Source organism: Triticum aestivum, chromosome 7B (assembly GCF_018294505.1).
Source record: "Triticum aestivum cultivar Chinese Spring chromosome 7B, IWGSC CS RefSeq v2.1, whole genome shotgun sequence".
NCBI lineage: Eukaryota > Viridiplantae > Streptophyta > Magnoliopsida > Poales > Poaceae > Triticum > Triticum aestivum.
Window position 1 is genome coordinate 514,351,250 of NC_057813.1, and position 20,182 is coordinate 514,371,431.

The window sequence follows — 20,182 nt, forward strand, 5'->3', positions numbered from 1 at the left end:
TAGGCAAAACAGTCGAGGCATACGTAGACGATGTGGTCGTCAAGACCAAACACGTCGAAACTCTAGTAAACGACTTGAGGGTAACATTTGACAACCTCCGAGCATATGACATTAAGCTCAACCCGGAAAAATGTGTTTTCGGCGTACCAGCCGGAAAGCTCTTGGGCTTCATTGTATCCGGTAGAGGAATTGAAGCAAACCCAGCCAAGATCCGAGCTATATCACAATTGGATATCCCAAAAGACCTCAAGCAAATACAAAAGCTAACCGGATGCGTGGCGGCTCTAAGACGCTTCATCTCCCGTTTGGGAGAAAAGGCACTGCCCCTCTATCGCCTCCTCCCGCGCACCGAACATTTCGAATGGACGGATGCTGCCACGGCCGGACTCGAAGAAATTAAAGCCGTACTAGCAACAAATCCGGTCCTGGCCGCGCCCAACCTGGGCGAACCAATGCTATTATATATCGCAGCAACACATCAAGTTGTCAGCGCGGTACTCGTCATCGAACGAGAAACAGAAGGGCACAAATTCCCTCTTCAAAAACCAGTGTACTACGTATCCACTGTCTTAACCCCATGCAAGTCCCGATACCCACACTATCAAAAGATAGCGTACGCGGTGTTCATGGCATCCCGGAAGCTGCGACACTACTTTCAAGAGTGTTCCATAACGGTGGCCTCCGAAGTACCTCTCAACGACATTATAAACAATCGCGACGTGATGGGCAGGATTGCAAAATGGGCCATTGAGCTCTTACCATTTGATATAACCTACAAACCACGGCGAGCTATCAAGTCGCAAGTTCTGGCTGACTTCATCGCCGAATGGACCGAAGCCGAACTCCCTAAACAGTACGGCGCATACTCCAATTGGATCATGCATTTCGACGGCTCCAAAATGTTGGCGGGCTTGGGGGCTGGCGTCGTCTTGACGTCCCCAACCGGAGACATAGTCCAATATGTACTCCAAATAATGTACATGGACTCCAACAATGCAGCCGAATACGAGGCCCTTCTACATTGTCTCCTAATGGCAATCTCCATGGGTATTCAACGCCTAGAGGTGCGTGGGGATTCAAACCTCGCAATATCCCAAATAAATGGAGACTTTGACGCCAAGGATCCGAAAATGGCAGCCTACCGTAACGCTGTGCTAAAAATGTCAGCCCGGTTTGAGGGACTCGAATTCCACCACGTAGCCCGGGATAATAACCAGGCAGCAGACGTGCTGGCACGTATCCGCGCAAAACGCGACACCGTCCCTCCAAACATCTCCCTGGAACGACTCTTTAAGCCATCCGTATTATGGGAAGGGGAGTCCGGAAATAACAACCCGGAACCAATTGCACCACCCGACACAGAACATTCTGACACAATCGGTGGCTCAGCCAATGAAATAACACCTTCAGCCCACGAAATAATGGCAGTAATTGCCCCATGGATGGAACCATTCCTAGCCTACCTAATCAGGCAGGAACTTCCCGAAGACCAAAATGAGGCCCGCTGCATAGTCCGGCGATCTAAAGCCTACAAGGTCCATGAGGGAGAACTTTATAGGAAAAGCACAACTGGAGTCCTTCAAAGGTGTATCTCCGAAGAGGAAGGGCGAAATCTCCTGGCTGAAATTCACGTCGGACTCGGCGGGCACCACGCTGCAGCCCGTGCCCTTGTAGGCAAGGCCTTCCGTACAAGATTTTATTGGCCGACAGCCTGGGCAGATGCTCAGGACTTAGTCCAACGATGCGTTGGTTGCCAGCTCTTTGCTAATCAGAGCCACATGCCACCCACCGCCCTCAAAACTATACCCATCACTTGGCCGTTCGCGGTCTGGGGGCTTGACATGGTTGGACCCCTTAAAGGGGGAACCCACAAGCACAAATACTTATTGGTCATGGTGGACAAATTCACCAAATGGATAGAGGCCAAGCCGGTTAAAACGGCAGAATCCGGACCTGTGATAGACTTCATATCCGGGGTAGTACACCGTTTTGGCGTCCCCCACAGCATCATCACTGATAACGGCACGAATTTCACGGCCAACGAGGTTAAACTCTGGTGCAAAAAAATGGGCATCAAGCTCGACTACGCTTCAGTCTACCACCCTCAAACTAACGGTCAAGTGGAACAAGCAAATGGTCTACTCATGAGCGGCATCAAACCCAGATTAGTGCGATCCCTCACGGAATCTAACACGCACTGGGTAGAGGAGCTCGACTCCGTACTCTGGGGGCTGCGGACCATGCCAAATCGCATAACCGGATTCACACCATTTTGTATGGTATACGGCGCTAAGGCAGTTTTGCCCTGCGACATAATTCATGACTCACCTCGCGTGCGCATGTACGAGGAAAGAGAAGCCGAGTTAGATCGGCAGGACAGTTTGGACGCTTTAGAGGAGGAGCGCGATGTGGCAAAATCCCGTTCCGCATTCTATCAACAGCAGGCTCGAAGATATCAAAGCAGAGAAGTACGAGCCAAAACTTACAACGTTGGCGAGCTAGTTCTACGCCTGCCGGACAAGAAAAAGGACAAACTTAAGCCCAAATGGGAAGGTCCCTTCATCATTGACCAAGTCCTTACCGGCGGTGCATACCGTCTACGCAACGCATCTGACAACCGACTCGAGCCAAACCCATGGAACGCAGCCCGTCTCCGAAGATTTTACGCCTAGCGCCGGACTCAGGGTTCGTCTCCTTCCTCCGTCCACCTTTCATATTTTTTCGCTGTCTTTGTTTTCCCTCCTTTCTCCTCCCCTTTCTTCAGCACAAACCTCTTGAGGGCTGAGCTGCACTTTGTTCGCACTTACTCGATGTGCTACTCGCACTCGTTATACCTGGGGGCTTCTTTAACAAAAGCTTATTTATATGGGCTTCATGCCCAACACATGTGTCACACTTCCGCATGTACCTTTTGATCACCATTGTATGCATCGATATGACTTAAGTTTTGGCCAAGCCGGGTTGCCTGGCTCCTGTGCTTACCCCTCCGTTCCCGATTGTTCGGCTAGGAGGTAAAGGGAGCACCTCTGCGATTGTTACTGCCGGGTCAGCCGGATGTGTACCTCAGACAGGGTGAAGCCGAAGGCTAGTGTTCTTAAGGGAATATTCGGTCGGTGACCTGAAAGATGATTTATTACTTAATTATTTATCTGCCCCCAGATGCTTTTTCTGCTATTTTCGCAGTCCGGACATGCACTTTAGGGCATGCCTCCCAGGGAAAGGAACCCTTAAGGGAACTATTCTCCCTGGAAGATGTTTCTTACTAACCATGTAATATAACATAGCTAGTTGGGCACTTGTCTGATAAAGAAATTATGACCCCTACGCCTTGTCTCCATGCATGCCCCGGTTCTTTTATAACCGTAAGGGTATTCAGACACACTCTGGACTGTTGGGTCCCGAGGTTGAAGCGAAAAGGTCCACAAAGACAAACGATCTACAATCCGGCTAGAAGGCATTTTACATGTCATTTTTAAATTACATCGTCAAACTGACTGATTGTACTCCTCTTCAATCCCATCTAACAGGCTGTCTAATTTACAGTCCTGTTCGGAATATTTCGTGGCCAACTCTACTTGGCCGTACATTAGGCTCACAGGGATCTCCTTCCCATCGGGCCCCGGAGGTCCGACCTCGGCCATGTGGTTTGGGTCAGCCTTCGGGTACCGTGTCTTCACCATGGCCCAGGCCTCCCTGGTGCCTTGACGGCAGGTCGATATCTTCCACAGACGGAGCCGCCGCCGTACTCCCTGAAGCTTCTCAGCAAGCCCCCCAAGACCCTCGGGTAGGGAGACGGAAGGCCATAAGGCCTGAACGACGCCGCTCATCGCCTGCCGAACACGTTCATGCAGTTGCAGCAGCTCGGGAAGAGGGTCTCCCGTGGAACCAGGCATCTCCTCCGCCGGACGACCTGTGAGCACACCTACAGACATATTTCTGTCAATCGACTTCCTCGCTGAACTCTTCTTTTCAAAAGAGTTTGCTCAAGCACTTACTATAAATGCCGCGACGAAGCCGCCGATTCTCCTTTACGGAGTTCGACAGCTGGACCCGAACATCTTTTAGTTCTTCGCCCAGCTGGGTGTTGGCATCTTGGAGTTTGTTCCTCTCCTGCTGCACCCTCATAAGCACCCTCTCGCCGGCCTTCACCTGGCGCAGCAGCTGTTGCTTGTCCGGATCTAGTCCGACATCCTCTGCAATACTATTGTCAGACTATACACACACGCCACACTTTATAAACTACTTCTCTTTTTAAAATATGAATTACTAGAGGGGGTCTCCGTGGCTCCCCCAGCAGCGGCTAGTGCGGCCTCAAGTTGGGCCTTGCACTCTTGAAGCTCCTGAGACAGGTGGGTATTCTTCTCAGTAAGATCCTGCATAACAAATGATCCTTAAATAAGTTAGTTTAACTATTTTAAGTCTCGGGGGCTACTGGCATATATAGCCATTAAAATTCCTTACCCGTATGTCCTTTACATACTGCTCCGTGGCTTTGGTTAAACCATCTTGAGCAGCACGGAGGTGCGCGTCTCCCGCATTAAAGGCATTTAACGCCTCAGGGGAGAAACACGCGTCACGAAGAATTGTGCGACGGCGCCTATGATTCATGGCGCTCTCCACCTCAGACCTGGTGGCGGACAACCTGTCGGCATCCTCCTTTGGAGGAGCGTCCGGCTCGCGCCTTGCGCTCGCCTCCCCTTCCGGACCAGGCGTTGGAGCCTGGCTGGCGGAGGCTTGGTGGGCACCCTCTCCAGACTCAGTCCGGCGAGTGCTTTTTCTCCTGGAAGAATCATGAGCATTAATATGCCTCCCAGGAGTCTTTCCCTTAAAGGACAATGGTGCACCGTACCTTTGCGGCGACGTTTTGATTCGCCTGCACTCCTCTTCCGCCTGTTAGGCCGAACTGACCTCGTTTGGTCAGTCACCGCGGGCTCGGCTTCCTGCCGTGAAGGCACCTCCTGCCGAGCACCATTGGTGCACGGTGGTCAGAAATAAGCATTAAAAAAGTAACGGTGTCAGGACTTCGGTCGTACTCACCTGGGAAGCCGGACACAAACCGGGGTAGTTAGCCGTAATGGCGACTAAAGCATTATCTATGTTGAGTTGGTGGAACACCCCGTCAATTAAATCCACCTTAATGTCCGGATCCTCTTCAGAGGCCGGATCAAGGGATCTTCCCGGATCCTCGGGTTGTGGATTCGGGCTTTTTATGCCCTCCACATCCCGGCGCAGTTCCTGCGTCGAAACCATAAGGTAAGACACTTATCTTTGAAAGCGCGGATCGGATATTTAAGCATCCGCTTACCCAGCTTCGAGGGTTATTCATGGAGAATCCATTCAATGGACTCGAGCGGAGGAAGTCCTCCTCCTCCCCCTTATACAAGCCGGACAGGATCTTCACCAGATCGGCGGCCGATCCCGGTCCCGTGCGGCCATGACGGGTGACGTCATTCTCCCCGTTAAAATCCCACATGGGGTGGCCCCTATATTGGAGCGGCTGCACCCCTCGCATAATGCATGTGGCCATGACTCCAATCATGGTTAATCCGGAATGGGCTAGTAGCCGTATCCGACCCATCAGATAATGGATGCTCCTATCCTCTTCCCGTTGAGGGCTCCGCGGGCGCCAACTCAGGCGTTTCTTCAGAGGAGCGTTGCTAAACTCCGGGAGGCCGATCCGAACTGGATCCGGGAGCGGGGTGTCTTCCATATAGAACCACTCCGAAGGCCAGTCTTCGGACGCCTTCTTCGGAGTTCCGGATAGATATCCGGTCCCGGCGATGCGCCATATTTCGGCTCCGCCCACTTGATATATCGACCCCTTGTGAGAACGGGGTACGAGGCAAAACAGCCTCTTCCACAGCGCAAAATGGGGCTCGATGCCCAAGAACAGCTCGCAAAGAGCTACAAAGCCCGCGATGTGCAAAATAGAGGCAGGGGTGAGGTGGTGGAGTTGGAGTCCATAGAACTCCAGGAGCCCCCGGAGAAACGGATGTATAGGAAATCCGAGTCCCCTTATCAAGTAGGAGACGAAGCATACCCGCTCTCCTTTGGAGGGATTGGGGACGCTCTCCGCCTGCTTCCCGCCCTTGTAGGTGGCCAGTCCGGCTCGAACCGGAACCATAAAGGCCGGGGGAAGGTATCCCTATGTTTGGAGCACCACTAACTCGCTATGCGGGACTGAGCATCTCCTTCAATCTCCTGGCTTAGGACTGGGAGCGCGAGAAGAGGAGCCGCGTCGACTGTCCATGTTGGAATGGATTTTTTGTCAGATGCGGCTCGATGAGTACTTGCGGAAGGAGGGTGGTGTGATTTGGATCTGGATCCTCGCTTCTCTTATAGGCAGCTTATCCGCGCAGCTAGGGGGAAAAACGTAAGAATACCCTGGCTTTTCGCATTCGTACGACACGTGGAAGAAGGCCATTATTGAATGTAGAAGCCAAGGAGCGCAGCATTTATGAAGCAACCGGACACTATCCGGCAAATACATGGAGCACGAAGGAGAACCCACCTTGCAAACGCCGAAGACAACATACGCGCCGGACTCGTCGTCATTGAAGCCTGATTCGGGGGCTACTGAAGGAGTCCCGGACTAGGGGGTGTCCGGATAGCCGAACTATCATCATCGGCCGGACTCCAAGACTATGAAGATAGAAGATTGAAGACTTCGTCCCGTGTCCGGATGGGACTTTCCTTGGCGTGGAAGGCAAGCTTGGCGATACGGATATGTAGATCTCCTACCATTGTAACCGACTCTGTGTAACCCTAGCCCTCTCCGGTGTCTATATAAACCGGATGGCTTTAGTCCGTAGGACGAACAAAAATCATACCATATGCTAGCTTCTAGGGTTTAGCCTCCTTGATCTCGTGGTAGATCTACTTTTGTAACACACATCATCAATATTAATCAAGCAGGATGTAAGGTTTTACCTCCATCAAGAGGGCCCGAACCTGGATAAAATATCGTGTCCCTTGTCTCCTGTTACCATTCGCCTAGACGCACAGTTCGGGACCCCCTATCCGAGATCCGCCGGTTTTGACACCAACAGATACACATGACTTTTTCTTATAAGCTTGTTAGATGGGGGGATTGGCACAGTTGCTTCCAAGGAGGCCTTCTCTGTTGGCAAAGAGGGGGTGATGGCGGTGACGGCGCGAGCTAGGGTTATGCCAATGCCCGAGACGCCTCGAGCGGAGCTTCATGGGGGGCCAGAGTGAACTACTTTGCTCAACAAGTTGTATTGGATCCAAGATGTCCAATTTCGGTTGGACTGGAGAAGCTATCACGTAAAAGTATATATTTGCCAAGCTCAGCTTTGAAATGCGTATTTTGGTTTATACTCCCAAGATAATCAGCCTGCAATGATGCCGAAATAAGAGGAGCGCGACAAAGGGGCTGCAAGTCAGCCGGAACCCGGCGCGACGTGCAGCAAGGAAGCGAAGCCCCCATGTGCAGCAGTAAAAGCTTGCGACCACACCGGGCCAGCGGCCACTGCTGCTGCGTCCATTGTCAGCCTACCGCTGCATGCTACAGCAAGCTAGTACAGCGCCTCTGCGAAGGTCCTTCCATTGCTGATGCGGCCTCTGCCGCGTGTCTCTGCACCCTATCCCCGGTCGCCAAGCCGTTCCTCTGATTATTAGTGTTGCATTGCATCGCTCCTCCCATTCCCATTCTCGCTATAAATATCAGCATCCGGCCATTGGAGGCCCCATTCCATTCTGTTAGCTAATACTCCTCCTACTCACCTCACCCCCTCCGGCCCCAGCTTTGCTTCTCTTCTTCTCCACCTCATTCTGTCCGCACCCCGTGCCGCGCAAGCCAGATGGATGTAAGTGTCAAGTGTGTATGTGTCAACCGGGAACCATCCAACAAGGATCGATCGGAGTAGGAGTGTTTGAAGTTTCTGATCACCTGGCTAAGCATTTGTGGTTTCGGTTTTGCAGAAGGCGAGGAGGCGGCAGGTGCCGGCGTTCGGGGAGTGGAACTACTGCCACGGCTACGACGAGCCGCCGGCCGAGCGCTACGCCCCGGAGCCGGAGGACTGCAGCGACGTATGGTTCAAGTACTCGCCGCCTCCGCGCAAGCCGGCGCCCAAGAAGACGAGGAGCGACGTGGCCCGGGAGAAGCAGGGGAGGCGCGCGAAGGCGCCGGAAGGCGGCGGCCTGGCGCGAGCCACGTCCAGAGCCGCCTCCGCGTCCAGGGTGGTGCGGCCGGTCGACGAGGACCTGTACCAGGTGACTCCGCCGGAGCTCGCCTCCCGCCGGTACCGGCCAAGACGGGTACGTACGAGCGGCACGGCCACAGACTTGAATTGGCTCAGTATGGTTCGAAGTGGAGCTGACTTTCTCTCTCTGGTCGGATGATGCCTTTCTGCAGAAGAGGAGCCTGTGGATGGAGTGCCTGGGCCTCAACTCGTGCGTCGCCTGAACACTTGTGGATAGGATGCTGCATGCCCGTTCTTGACAAGGAGTAGATCGATCGGCCGGTCGAATGCTGTGTGTTTTGTTTTGTGATGATCTCTTGGGCTGATTATGACTTGTAATGCTTTCTAGCTACTAGTTTCTGTTTCCACCGCAAGTTGTATTCCAAGACCAGCAGCAGGTCTGGTCTCGTGCCTAGGGCCCTAGGCTGGGCTGGGTCATTGTGTTGAGAGTGTAGATTAAGACTGACGTTTTTTGAGGTTGTTCGTGGCAAGCAATCGGCGGCATTTTGCTGACAGGAGAAATCAAACAATCGATTATAGTGGAAATAATCGGTCCATAAAAACGTGATAGCTAGAGAGATTAAGTACAAACGGCCTAGCCTCTGTACTCTCACCGTCAAAGTACTATACTCCTGAAAATGCATACTCATCCACCTGCAAAAAAAATAATAATGATAAAATAAAATGCATACTCACAAATGAAAGATGAGGGTAAATTATGGAAGCGGCTGTTATGATCCCGAGCTCATGTGAGCTCGGGTGAACAGGAAAATAAATAAAAAAATCAAAAAAAATTCAGAAAATTCTGATTATTTTTGTATTGAACTTTGACAAATGTTTTGATAGCTTGCAAAGTTTCATCACTAGATGACATTAGTGTAAAATGTGGCAAAAGAAAAAGAAAACCGATGCTCCAAAATCTTATTTTTAAACGCATTTTAGAAAATATATTTTGTTTTTTGCTACATTTTACACGAATGTCATTTGGTTATGAAATTTTGCAAGCTATCAAAATTTGTCAAAGTTTCACACAATATATCAGTTTTTTTACTGTTCACCCGAGCTCACATGAACTCGGGGCTAGAACAACACTTCCGGTAAATTATAGTCTTCATCCCAAGCTCATTCTTCTTAGGACTACAAGATGCTCCGTTTTCTGGTCTACCAGAATTAGGAGTCATCGGGAAGAAAACAACTGGCTCTCCAGAACAGCCTCCAGCAAGCTCTGGCCATGAATCGACAAAACAACAAGAAGTTTCGACAAATTGTTGTCCTGCTTGGACTACTTTGGAGCTTGTATGCACGGTTGGTAGCTGTAAAAATACCCGCATGGAAGTTGTCTCATACAGTACCTCACTTTGATGTAATCTCTGTGATCGCGGGAGGGACAGCTTTCTAATAGTATTCTGATAACGAAAACCAACCTCCATGTGAGTAACAAAATAGCCTCCACAAAACTATCCTCGGTGAGCCCCATGATTGTCGAGTAATAATAACATACTCATCATAAGAAGGTGACATGCACTACTTATGTCGATGTCAAATCAAATCAAGGACCTAAAATGAAAGTGACATGAGACCACCAATTTGGTGATTGTTCTAGCAATAAATCAAGTGAAATGTATACGTGTTTCACATGTCTTCTCACGACGAGAGGGGCTGAGCGATAGTAAAATGCATTGCTATAAGAATGTACTGAAATGGAACCAATCCCTCAAATCAGGAATTGGGCGCACTAACTGTTTATGTAAGAACTACATCGCTGAGAAGAACTACATGTAGAAAGAACGACTACTTATGATCACACATCTAGTATCAAAGACTAGTAACTGGTATATTTTCCAGAGCTTGAAATGAAGAGGTATAATGTACAGTACAATCTGGCTTAGCACGCCCTTCTTCAAAAAAGATGAGGACAGTTTGGCTTGCACATCCTTATTCGAAAAAGAGGTTGAAACCTCCAGAAAACTTACCAGACTTGTACAACAGAAATTGTGCAAGCAGCCAGGCGTATCCATATTCAACATATAAGCTTATGCTCGGAAATTAGATACATAGGTTACTTCTATCACCAATTAAATAGCCAGAACTAATGGGAAAAAGCAATCAAATGCACATATTAAAGCAAACAAGACACATATCCATGCTGTTCACATTCAGAAATGGTAGCGATGACATCAAAGTTAACAAAAGATAAAGACAACGGTTCATCCTAAATGGCTGCCACACATGCAGTCAACTAGGGAAAAATGGTCGATTACAAAACAGATTCAGGATGCACTTTTTTGCATCTAAACTTGAACATAAGCATATGCTGGACGAAGGTCACAATATGGTGCTTCCCAGTCTCCCATATTCCTATTCCTTAAACACAGAACAAAAAGTTCAGAGTAATGAAAAGATTATCAACTTCAGACTGAACATCTAAATTGCGAAGGCTTACCTCCGATACACAGGGGTTTGAATCCCTCAGGAAAAATTCGCCATAGATTGGCATGTCATCAAAGTTCCAAAGGTCCATCCCGCCGACGACATCCTGAGGCACATCAAAATTCAGAAGGCTATCAATCAGCTCATCCACACCATCATTCATAAAAAACCTCGAAGCTTCAAAATCGACAGCATCGTTCTCCATAACAGGAGGCACCATTGAGTTGTAGGTGTTACTCTGGACAAGCGCAAGTTCAGCTCCTTCAACAATCACCACTGGGTTGTAGGTGTTACTCTGGACAAGTGCAGATTCTGCTCCTTCAACAATGGTGGATATGAGAGCAATGGATGATATATCTGGAGTCTTGATGTCATATTCCCAGCCCAAGTCAAAGCAGCCAAACGTGTTGCTTCCCCGGTTAGAGTACATGCTCATAACAGGAGCTTCAATAGGGGTAGCGGAGTTCATTGCAGGAACAAATGACACATTATCAAGCTGAACAAGTGGCTGGTTTGATGCAACGTCAACAGACTGGTACACGGAAGCATTTGACAAGGTTGTTGATTAGTGGTGTAACAGTAAATTCCTGTGCTGTGCTTGGCTTGGGTGCTTTAGGTTCCTGAACTGCTGGTTCCTCTGGAAAGTTAACCTTGGCCTTCTTGCCATGGATCCTACGTGCTTCAACATCATAAGCTCTTGCGGCTTCTTCAGCAATGTTGAAAGTACCAAGCCAGACACGGAAACCCTTGCTAGGATCTCTGATTTCAGCAGCCCACTTACCCGAGGGGCGCTGACGGATACCCCTGAATTCGTTCTTTCTCTTCCTTTTTGCTGGCCTTTCTGAAGGACCATCAAAACCAGCGGTACTCATAGTGCTTAAGTCATCTGCAATGGAAGATCAATGTCAATGCCAAGAGGGACCAACACAGACAAACTTCTCTCACAAAAGTAAATAATTTCATCATGGACATGAATTTATATGTAAAATATATTGATCGTAATGAACACTGGACCATGATGGGTCAAGTTCGGGTGAATGCATCATCAATCACCTACAAAACAAATAAAATGAAATAAAAATTACAACTTAATAAAAAAATCCAAGGTGCCGATAAACATACCTCATGTTATAGACCTTTGACATCATTTTGCAATTGTTAATCCACAAATTACATTATAGATGATTCAGAATCAAGGTCATATTTTTTCAGTCGAATTCAATGAACATCAGAATAATCCTTTAGACTGATAAATGAACCAAGTCTAGAACAATCCTCACGCACACCTACAACCATCTTACAAGGAAACAATTCAAGAGGCCAAGACCACCAAGCAAAGAAATTTGGCCCTTTTGCAGATTACCCCTTTTGACTAAACGGTAAAGTTATGGATCACCATCAAAGGTCAAGAGTATAAATCAAAAGATCGACAACCTAACAACAAAAATCACTTATCCGAAAGAAAAGATCAGTGTCGGGAAGAGCTTGCCAACCGAACATAACATAGAAATGGAAAAAGCCTAACCCTTCACCCAAATCACTCCATGATAGCACTTCCAATCCAAAATCACTAAACAAACATGAGTAACACCGCCGAACCATACCCTTCCAACAACACTCCTTACTTCTACTACCTTCGTCCTGGTAACTAACCCCCCCTCGTATTTTGAGTCAAATTTTGACCATGATTTTAACTAATAAAATACAAGTTAATCATAGCAAAAATAATATCAAAACTACATTAAAATAAGAATCCAATAATTTTGTTATATCATTCATTAACATTTTACTAGTTAATTAGGTGGTACTTTGACCCAAAATATGAGGAGAGATTAATAAACTTGGATGAGGGTAGACACGAGTCAATCACTAAAGGTAATGATACACACATTAAAAATTAGTCCAAGCCACCCGCAGTGGATACCTTGGGAGAGCGACGTCTTGATGGCGACAAAGGGCTTGGTCTCGATGACCTCGTCATCGTCATCCTTCTCAGACACCCCACCACGCTGGAGCTCCAGGTTGGAGTCCCCGTAGTTGGCCTTGAACTCCTTGTAGTCGGCCTCTAAGTCCTCATCCTCGTCGTCCAGCCCAAGTCCCCGGCGCCCGCCGAGCCCCATTAAGTGTTGGCCCCCACTGGCGCTCCATCGGGGTTGTTTCTTCTCGGGCCACAACACTGCCTTCATCACCTTCCGCCTCACTGCGGGAACCTCGACATCCGGGAGGTTCCCTCCGCCGCACATGATGACCGCTGGTACCTTGTTGCAGTCGTCACCGGGGGAGGGGCCTCAATGGAATTGGTACATAGGCAGAGATTTTAATAAAGTGGGGCAACAAGGGTGGGTTTGCAGGGGGTAAGGCCAGTCCCCTATATAGATGGTGGCCGCGTGGCGGCATGAAGGGGCGTGTTGTGGGGACCACACATTAGCGAGCGGCCGCGTGGCATGCGGAAGGCACGAGGAAGGTGCCGAAAGCGAATGTTTCTACTTGGGGGGGTCGGGAATGAACGGATGGTTGTAAATTTGACTTTCTTTCTTCGGACTTTGGAGGCTAGTCTATATTTATTAGCTCAAAATTGTTGTACTACACACATGTACTATGACTGTACTACTACTGTCGTACACTCTTCCTCCAGATTTATTGGACGGGTTCAACCAGCCAAACAATTAACCAAAAATCTTCCCATAAATGATTGTATGTAATGCTAAGATCTACGCAAATCACTCATAGCTAGTTACACATTTATTAGCTCAAGATTACACTACACACCTGTAGTATGATTGTACTACTATTCTCGTACTACCCCGTTCGAGTTTATTGGATGGGTTCATCTAACCAAATGTTTAACCAATATATTTTCACAAATGATTGTCTGTAATTTTAAGATCCTTGCAAATAACTTATAGCTAATTACTTTATTTATTAGCTCAAGATTATTGTACTACACACGTGTAGTACGACTGTACTACTACTGTTGTACACTCTTCGTCTAGGTTTATTGGACGAGTTCAACCAACCAAACATTTAACCAAAAATATTCTCACTAAATGATTTTGTGTAATGCTAAGATCATTGCAAATCACTCATAGCTAGGTATGTCCATTTATTAGCTCAAGATTATACTACAACATGTAGTATGACTGTACTACTACTGTCGTACTCCCCCATCCGTGTTTATTGGGCAGGTTTATACAACCAAACATTTATACAATATCTTCTCATAAATGATTGTATGGAATTTTAAGATCCTTGCAAATAACTCATAGCTAGTTATTTCATTTATTAGCTCAAGATTGTAGTATACACCTGTATTACTACTATTGTACACTCTCCGTCTGGGTTTATTGGATGGGTTCATCCAACCAAAAATCTTCTGATAAATGATTGTGTGTAATGCTAGATCTTTACAAATCACTCATAGACAATTACGCCATTTTTAGCTCAAGATTATACTACACACTTGTACTATGACTGTCGTACTCCCCCCATCTAAGTTTATTGGACGGGTTCATCCAACCAAACATTTCAGCAATATTTTCTTATAAATTATTGCATGTAATTTTAAGATCCTTGCAAATAACTCATAGATAGTTACTTTATTGGATGGGTTCATGCTACCAAATGTTTGACCAATATCTTCTCTTAATTGATTGTGTGTAACTCTAATATTCTTGTAAGTCACTCATAGGTACTTACTCCATTGTCCTCAAATAAAAATAAAGTTGCCCCATTGAGTTACTCTGTGTGGAATCATCAACATTATTATACGGTAGTTATATGAATTATAAGTTAGCATTGCAACTTTCTCATCACATTCTTGATCTAACCATGTATATGGAGATTCAGTACTTTGGTTAACCTAACATGACATATAATGTGGTTACAAATGTATCCTAAGTAACAATATCAATTGTAACTTCCGGATGGACTTTTCTGGGTTGGTTGAGGCATAAATTATGCTACGATCAACACGTAATTTTTTGTCGCCACTCTACTTTGAGAGATAAAAGGAGTGTAAATCGTGTGAAATCGAAAAATGTACGAGCATAAACAACATGAAACCTGGAAACGTATGTGTGTAAACAATGTGAGAACAAAAATTGTCTGTTACGGGCAGGCTTATTTGGAACATCTATGCATGGACGTCACACCCCGGACACGGTCAGGGGTCGGGTCCCATCTCCGCCTCGGGGTATGATTTATGCATATATTCAAAGCTTTACCAAGATAAGCGAATATTTAACCCCTCAAAAAATTGACCATATGCGGCTTCAAAATTTTGTGTCCCACCTAAAAATGGGAAAAATGTGATTCTACGGTATCTTCTAAAATAGACAAGGATGAGAAGTAATCCTAATACAAGGATTAAAACGAGTTCCAATGATGTGGGGCCAATACCTTTTGAGAGGGACCACTTGTAGACTGTGAATGGATTGATCTTGATGACTTCCTCGTCATCATCACCCTCAACCATGCCCGCCATGCCTGAGATCCAAGACGGAGCCCCTGGAGTTGACCTCAAACTCCTGAAAGTCCATGCCATTGTCTTCCACCCTGAGCATTATCCCAAACCCATCAAACCCCGTGAAGCGCAGGCCTCTGCCGCCGCCCCATCGAGCCTTCTTGTTCTCGGGCCATGGCGTTGCCTGGGTCACCCTCCGTGTGACCGTGGCCGTCTTCAAGTCCGTGAAGATCACGCCGCCGCACATGGTAGCTAGTACCTCATCGCAGTCATCCGGGGAAGGAGCATCGCTTGAATTGGTAAATGGGCAGTGTTGTTAATTAAGAGGTGGATCGAGTGTGTAGGTTAGCAGGTGGAGGCAAGGGGAATCCCATATATACACGATGGTCGCGTGAAGGTGGGCAACTCGGCAAGGGGGCATGGGAGGGACCATGCACCAGTGAGGAGCTGAGCGGCGGGCCGAAGGCATGAGGTATGTTCCGGAAGCGAGTGTTTCCATTCAGGGTAATCTTGCGCATTCGCCCCTTGAAAGAAGTGTTATTTCTGGTATTGCCCCTCAAAAGTGAATGGATGGACAATTGAATTTCTTTGGTACCAAGCCGTTTTTTTGATCACGATTGTACGACATCCCCCTCCGTGAGAAAAAGGTTGTACGACACTCATGTACTACTATACTATATTCATACGATACTCACTACCACCATCTAACCAAGACACTCAAGGAAGATCTCTACCTCATCCTTGCAAATCACTCATGGACACTACTCTGTTGAGTTTTCTAGCAACTCTACTCCATTGAGTTAGTAGCATGTATGCGCAATCATTACCATTAGCATTATATGCGGTATTTATATGAACTAGACCATGATTTTGCGTGTTGCCACGCTCGCCAATTTTTCTAGTCAAAGGGTAGAGATTTTCAATAAAAATATGAGACGTGGGAAATAACATAATATAGGGGATGAAAAATATGGGTACCAACTTTGGACCAAAGTATTGGAAGAAATCCAAAAAACTTCTAGTACATTGGCATTGCTATAACTTAGGCTGGACAGTAACGAGAAGGTAAATAGTATTTGCCACAAATGTTTTAAAATATGTAGTTGGAGGAACTTTAATGGGTAACATAAGATTGAACTAAATATATGATAATCCGTTGATAGCGTGTAATAAGAGGTGCATTGCGTTATACATCCCTGTGATATGGGTGTTCCTACAAGATGATATATTTGTATTAGTTTAAAAGGATCTGTTTAACAAAGTTAGATGTATAATGACAAGACAAACATAAGTTGTTTAATGAAGGAAGAAGTGTGACAACAAAGACGAAAAGGAGGTGATATGACAAACCTTATTAGTGAAGGCACATATTATAGAACTTAGATGAGCATATGAAAGACAGATCAATTCTGTGTCAAAAATTCAAAATTGCAAGACTCACTTTTGTGTCAAGTGCAAAACATATGATAAATTTGACCATGTCATTCCTGTGTCACCAAGTTTAGGACCTCCCATTGACGGAGCAAAATTCCGGCAAATCCCTCATTAGGGTTTATGATGAGATCAGAAGTACCTGGACGGAGTCCGCAGACACAATTTACCCATGTTCGGGCCTCCGAAGAGTAATACCCTACATCCTACTTCTTGTCATTCATGGTGAGGTGATACCTTGTACATAGGATTACAATGGCGTACGGGATGTCTACTGAGAGTTTAGATCTAGGATTGGATGATGAATGAAGCCCTAGTCCTTCCTTTATATAGGAAGGAGAGGTCTAGGGTTTACACGGGTGGTAGGTGAGTTTGTTGTGCTGCTTACGTCCTACCATGGAGATCACAAAGATGGCTTGGGGATCCTTTGGGTTTCCCTCCAGTCTTGGACCTAGTGGGCCCCGTAGGCTCCCTGAGGCCAGGCTTCCTTACGTCAGGCACCCGTGTGTAGGACCCCGTCAATAGCCCCTGAGCATGGTGGATGTCGCAGGTTTCGAGCATCGAGACCTCCACTAGGCTACTCTTTTCAGATGTCCGGCCTCCCTTTTCTCCGTTGCTTTTGCCTCTCCGATGGCGTCGTCGCTTCCTTAGACGGGAGGCTCCAAGTCTTGTGGGCCGGCCCACTACTGATGTAGGTGCCGTCTTGAATAAGATTTGCGTGCCCCACCCACTTAAATAGAGGGGGATGGTGCCCCCGAAGGGTTGTGCTTCCTCTAGCTTCCCATCTCAATATCGCCTCCAGTTACCTCCCCGCGTTCTAGGGTGATCAATGTCAATATCCGCCGCTGCCTCTGACGATCACCGTCAAGGGGGCCATTCGGTCAACCCACAACCGGTCCATCCCACCATCGCACCGGAGTGGGCCAGTGATTGGAAAAGGTCCCAGGTAAGTAGGAACCATCTGGAGCGCTTGGTGGAACAGGGGTGGCTGCCCAAGAAATCTTTCATGCCATGGTTGGCGCCCACCACGGGGAAGAGGGCCCCGTGCCTGGTGCTTTGGAACTTGGTAGTCCATGAGGCGTTCATCTTCCACATGCTTCGATTTCCTTCGAGTGCTTTTGTCCGTGGAGTCCTCACCCACTACGGGGTCCAGCTTCACCACCTGACGCCTGATAACCCACAAGTATAGGGGATTGCAACATTTTTCGAGGGTAGAGTATTCACCCCAAATTTATTGAATCGACAGAAGGGGAGCCAAAGAATATTCACAAGTATTAGTAGTTGAGCTGTCAATTCAACCACACCTGAAAGACTTAATATCTGCAGCAAGGTGATCAGTAGCAAAGTAGCATGATAGTAAAAGTAATAGTAGCAGTTTTGTAGTGATTGTAATAGTAGTAGCAACGAAAGTAACTTAGCAAAGACCAATATGAGAAAAGCTCATAGGCATTGGATCAGCAATGGATAATTGTGTTGGATAATATTCATCATGTAGCAGCCATAACCTAGGGCGACACAGAACCAACTCCAATTCATCAATGTAATGTAGGCATGTATTCCATATATATTCATACGTGCTTACGGAAAAGAACTTGCATGACATCTTTTGTCCTACGCTCCTGTGGCAGCGGGGTCCATAAGGAAACTAAGGGATATTAAGGCCTCCTTTTAACAGAGAACTGGAACAAAGCATTAGCACTTAGTGAATACATGAACTCCTCAAACTACGGTAATCACCAGAAAAAATCACAATTATTGCCACCTTGGGGTATGCGGATCACAACTCGTAATCGGTCATATAACTTGCAAGATAGGATCAAGAACACAAATATATTCATGAAAACATAATAGGTTCAGATCTAAAATCATGGCACTCGGGCCCTAGTGACAAGCATTAAGCATAGCAAAGCCATAGCAACATCAATCTCAGAACATAATGGATGCTAAGGATCAACATATAACAAAACTAACTCGATTACATGATAAATCTCATCCAACCCATCACCATCCAGCAAGCCTACGAAGGAATTACTCACTCTCGGCGGTGAGCATCATGAAATTGGCAATGAAGGAAGGTTGACGATGACGACAGCGACAAACTCCACCCTTTAGAGCCCCGAACGAATTCAGATCAGCCCTCCTGATGAAGAACAGGAGGGGGGGGGGGCGGCTTCGTATTGTAAAACACGATGAATCCTTCTCTTTGATTTTCTCTCCGTGAATAGGTATATATGGAGCTGAAGTTAGGGTTGCCGGAGGTCCAGGGGGCCCACAAGCTCATCAGGCGCGCCCTAGGGGGGTGGGCGCCCCCTAAGCTTGTTGCTCCTGGGTGCCCCCCTCTGATATATTCTTCCGCCAGTATTTTTTTTATATATTCCACAAAAAATCCCCATATATTTTTAGGTCAGTCGGAGCACTTTGATTTCTGCACAAAAACAACACCATGGCAATCCCGCTGAAAACAACGCCTGGGTTAGTTCCATTCAAATCATGTAAATTAGAGTCCAAAACAAGGGCAAAATAGTTTGGAAAAGTAGATACAATGGAGATGTATGAACGCCAAGCAAGGTACTCCATTTGTCGTGCTTCGTAACTTTCTACAAGTGTTCCTAGGGATACCTCCCCATTTTGACATCTTCAGATATTTCTTTGAAGTGGTTTCCCTCCTGAAAGGAGGTAACACTACAAAAAAATACACTTCCATGATGATACGTGTTTGTCACAGTAGGTCGCGTTTTTTGTCATGCATGTACATCCATGACGATTTTATGACAGAATCAAGATAGTCATACCTGTGCTGTCGTAGAAGTGTTCGATGACATTACCGAAATTATCATCACGGAAGTGTCCACTTCCATGGCGATAAATCGCGCGTCACAGAAGTGCTTTCGTCAAGGGTGACCGACATGTGGCATCCATCGTAGTGGAATGCCGTTAAGCTATCGGGTCCGGTTTTGGATCCGATAACCCATTAACAGCCCGGACCAATGGGGATTTTCCACGTGTAAAATCATCATTGGCTGGAGGAAACACGTGTCAGCTCCGCATTGGCACAGGTGTCACTCATCCAATGGGCGAGATGCGCCTATGATATGTTGACACATGGACCGGCCCATAAAGTTTAAATGGGCCGGCCCAACTAAAGGCCCACAAGATTTTGCGGACCATAATGGGCCGGCCCAGCTAAAGGCCCACGAGATTTTGCGGACCATAATGGGCTGACCTAGCTAAAGGCCCACAAGATTTTGCGGGCCATAATGAGCCGGCCCAGGTAAAGGCCCACAAGATTTTTGTGTGCCATAATGGGCCGGCCTAGGTAAAGGCCCACAGGATTTTTTGCGGATCATAATGGGCCGGCCCAGCTAAAGACCCATGAGATTTCGCCGACATTAATGGGCCGGCCCAACTGTAGGCCCACAAGATTTTGAGGACCCTAGTAGGCCGACCCATTAACTGGCTGCCATGTTTTTGGCCAAATGCCGGCCCGTATTTGATCTGGTCCATTAATGGCCTGCCACGTTTCGGGCCTAATAATGGCCCATATGAGATCTAGCCCGTTAAAAGCCTACCACATTCTGGGCTAAATTACGGCCCAGATTAGGTCCGGCCCTTTAAGAGTCTTTGGGCTAAATTATGGCCCATATAAGATTCGGCC

At 47.1% G+C, this 20,182-nt stretch overlaps 1 protein-coding gene and 1 pseudogene across 2 annotated transcripts; one reads left to right on the forward strand and one right to left on the reverse strand.

The window, feature by feature from the left end:
- Positions 1-7,673: 7,673 nt before the first annotated feature.
- On the forward strand, positions 7,674-8,687 carry LOC123160393 (uncharacterized). 2 transcript variants are annotated; one of them, XM_044578214.1, is made up of 3 exons: positions 7,674-7,829; positions 7,945-8,280; positions 8,378-8,687. In XM_044578214.1, exons 1-3 carry the CDS (start codon positions 7,824-7,826, stop codon positions 8,426-8,428), a joined length of 393 nt encoding a protein of 130 aa, XP_044434149.1. In that variant the 5' UTR covers positions 7,674-7,823; the 3' UTR covers positions 8,429-8,687. The 2 variants fall into 2 exon arrangements, with proteins under 2 accessions (XP_044434149.1, XP_044434148.1); XM_044578213.1 differs by having other exon boundaries at positions 7,697-7,844.
- A 1,875-nt stretch (positions 8,688-10,562) lies between these two features.
- LOC123158116 (ethylene-responsive transcription factor 1-like) lies at positions 10,563-12,877 on the reverse strand (annotated as a pseudogene).
- Positions 12,878-20,182: the final 7,305 nt, after the last annotated feature.

Bases quoted from the DNA above. Each gene is read 5' to 3' on its own strand.
- LOC123160393 (XM_044578213.1), top strand. From the start codon at position 7,824: ATGGATGTAAGTGTCAAGTGT. The intron at 7,845-7,944 runs GTATGTGTCAAC...TCGGTTTTGCAG, and splicing joins TGGATGTAAGTGTCAAGTGT to AAGGCGAGGAGGCGGCAGGT. The intron at 8,281-8,377 runs GTACGTACGAGC...GCCTTTCTGCAG, and splicing joins GCCGGTACCGGCCAAGACGG to AAGAGGAGCCTGTGGATGGA.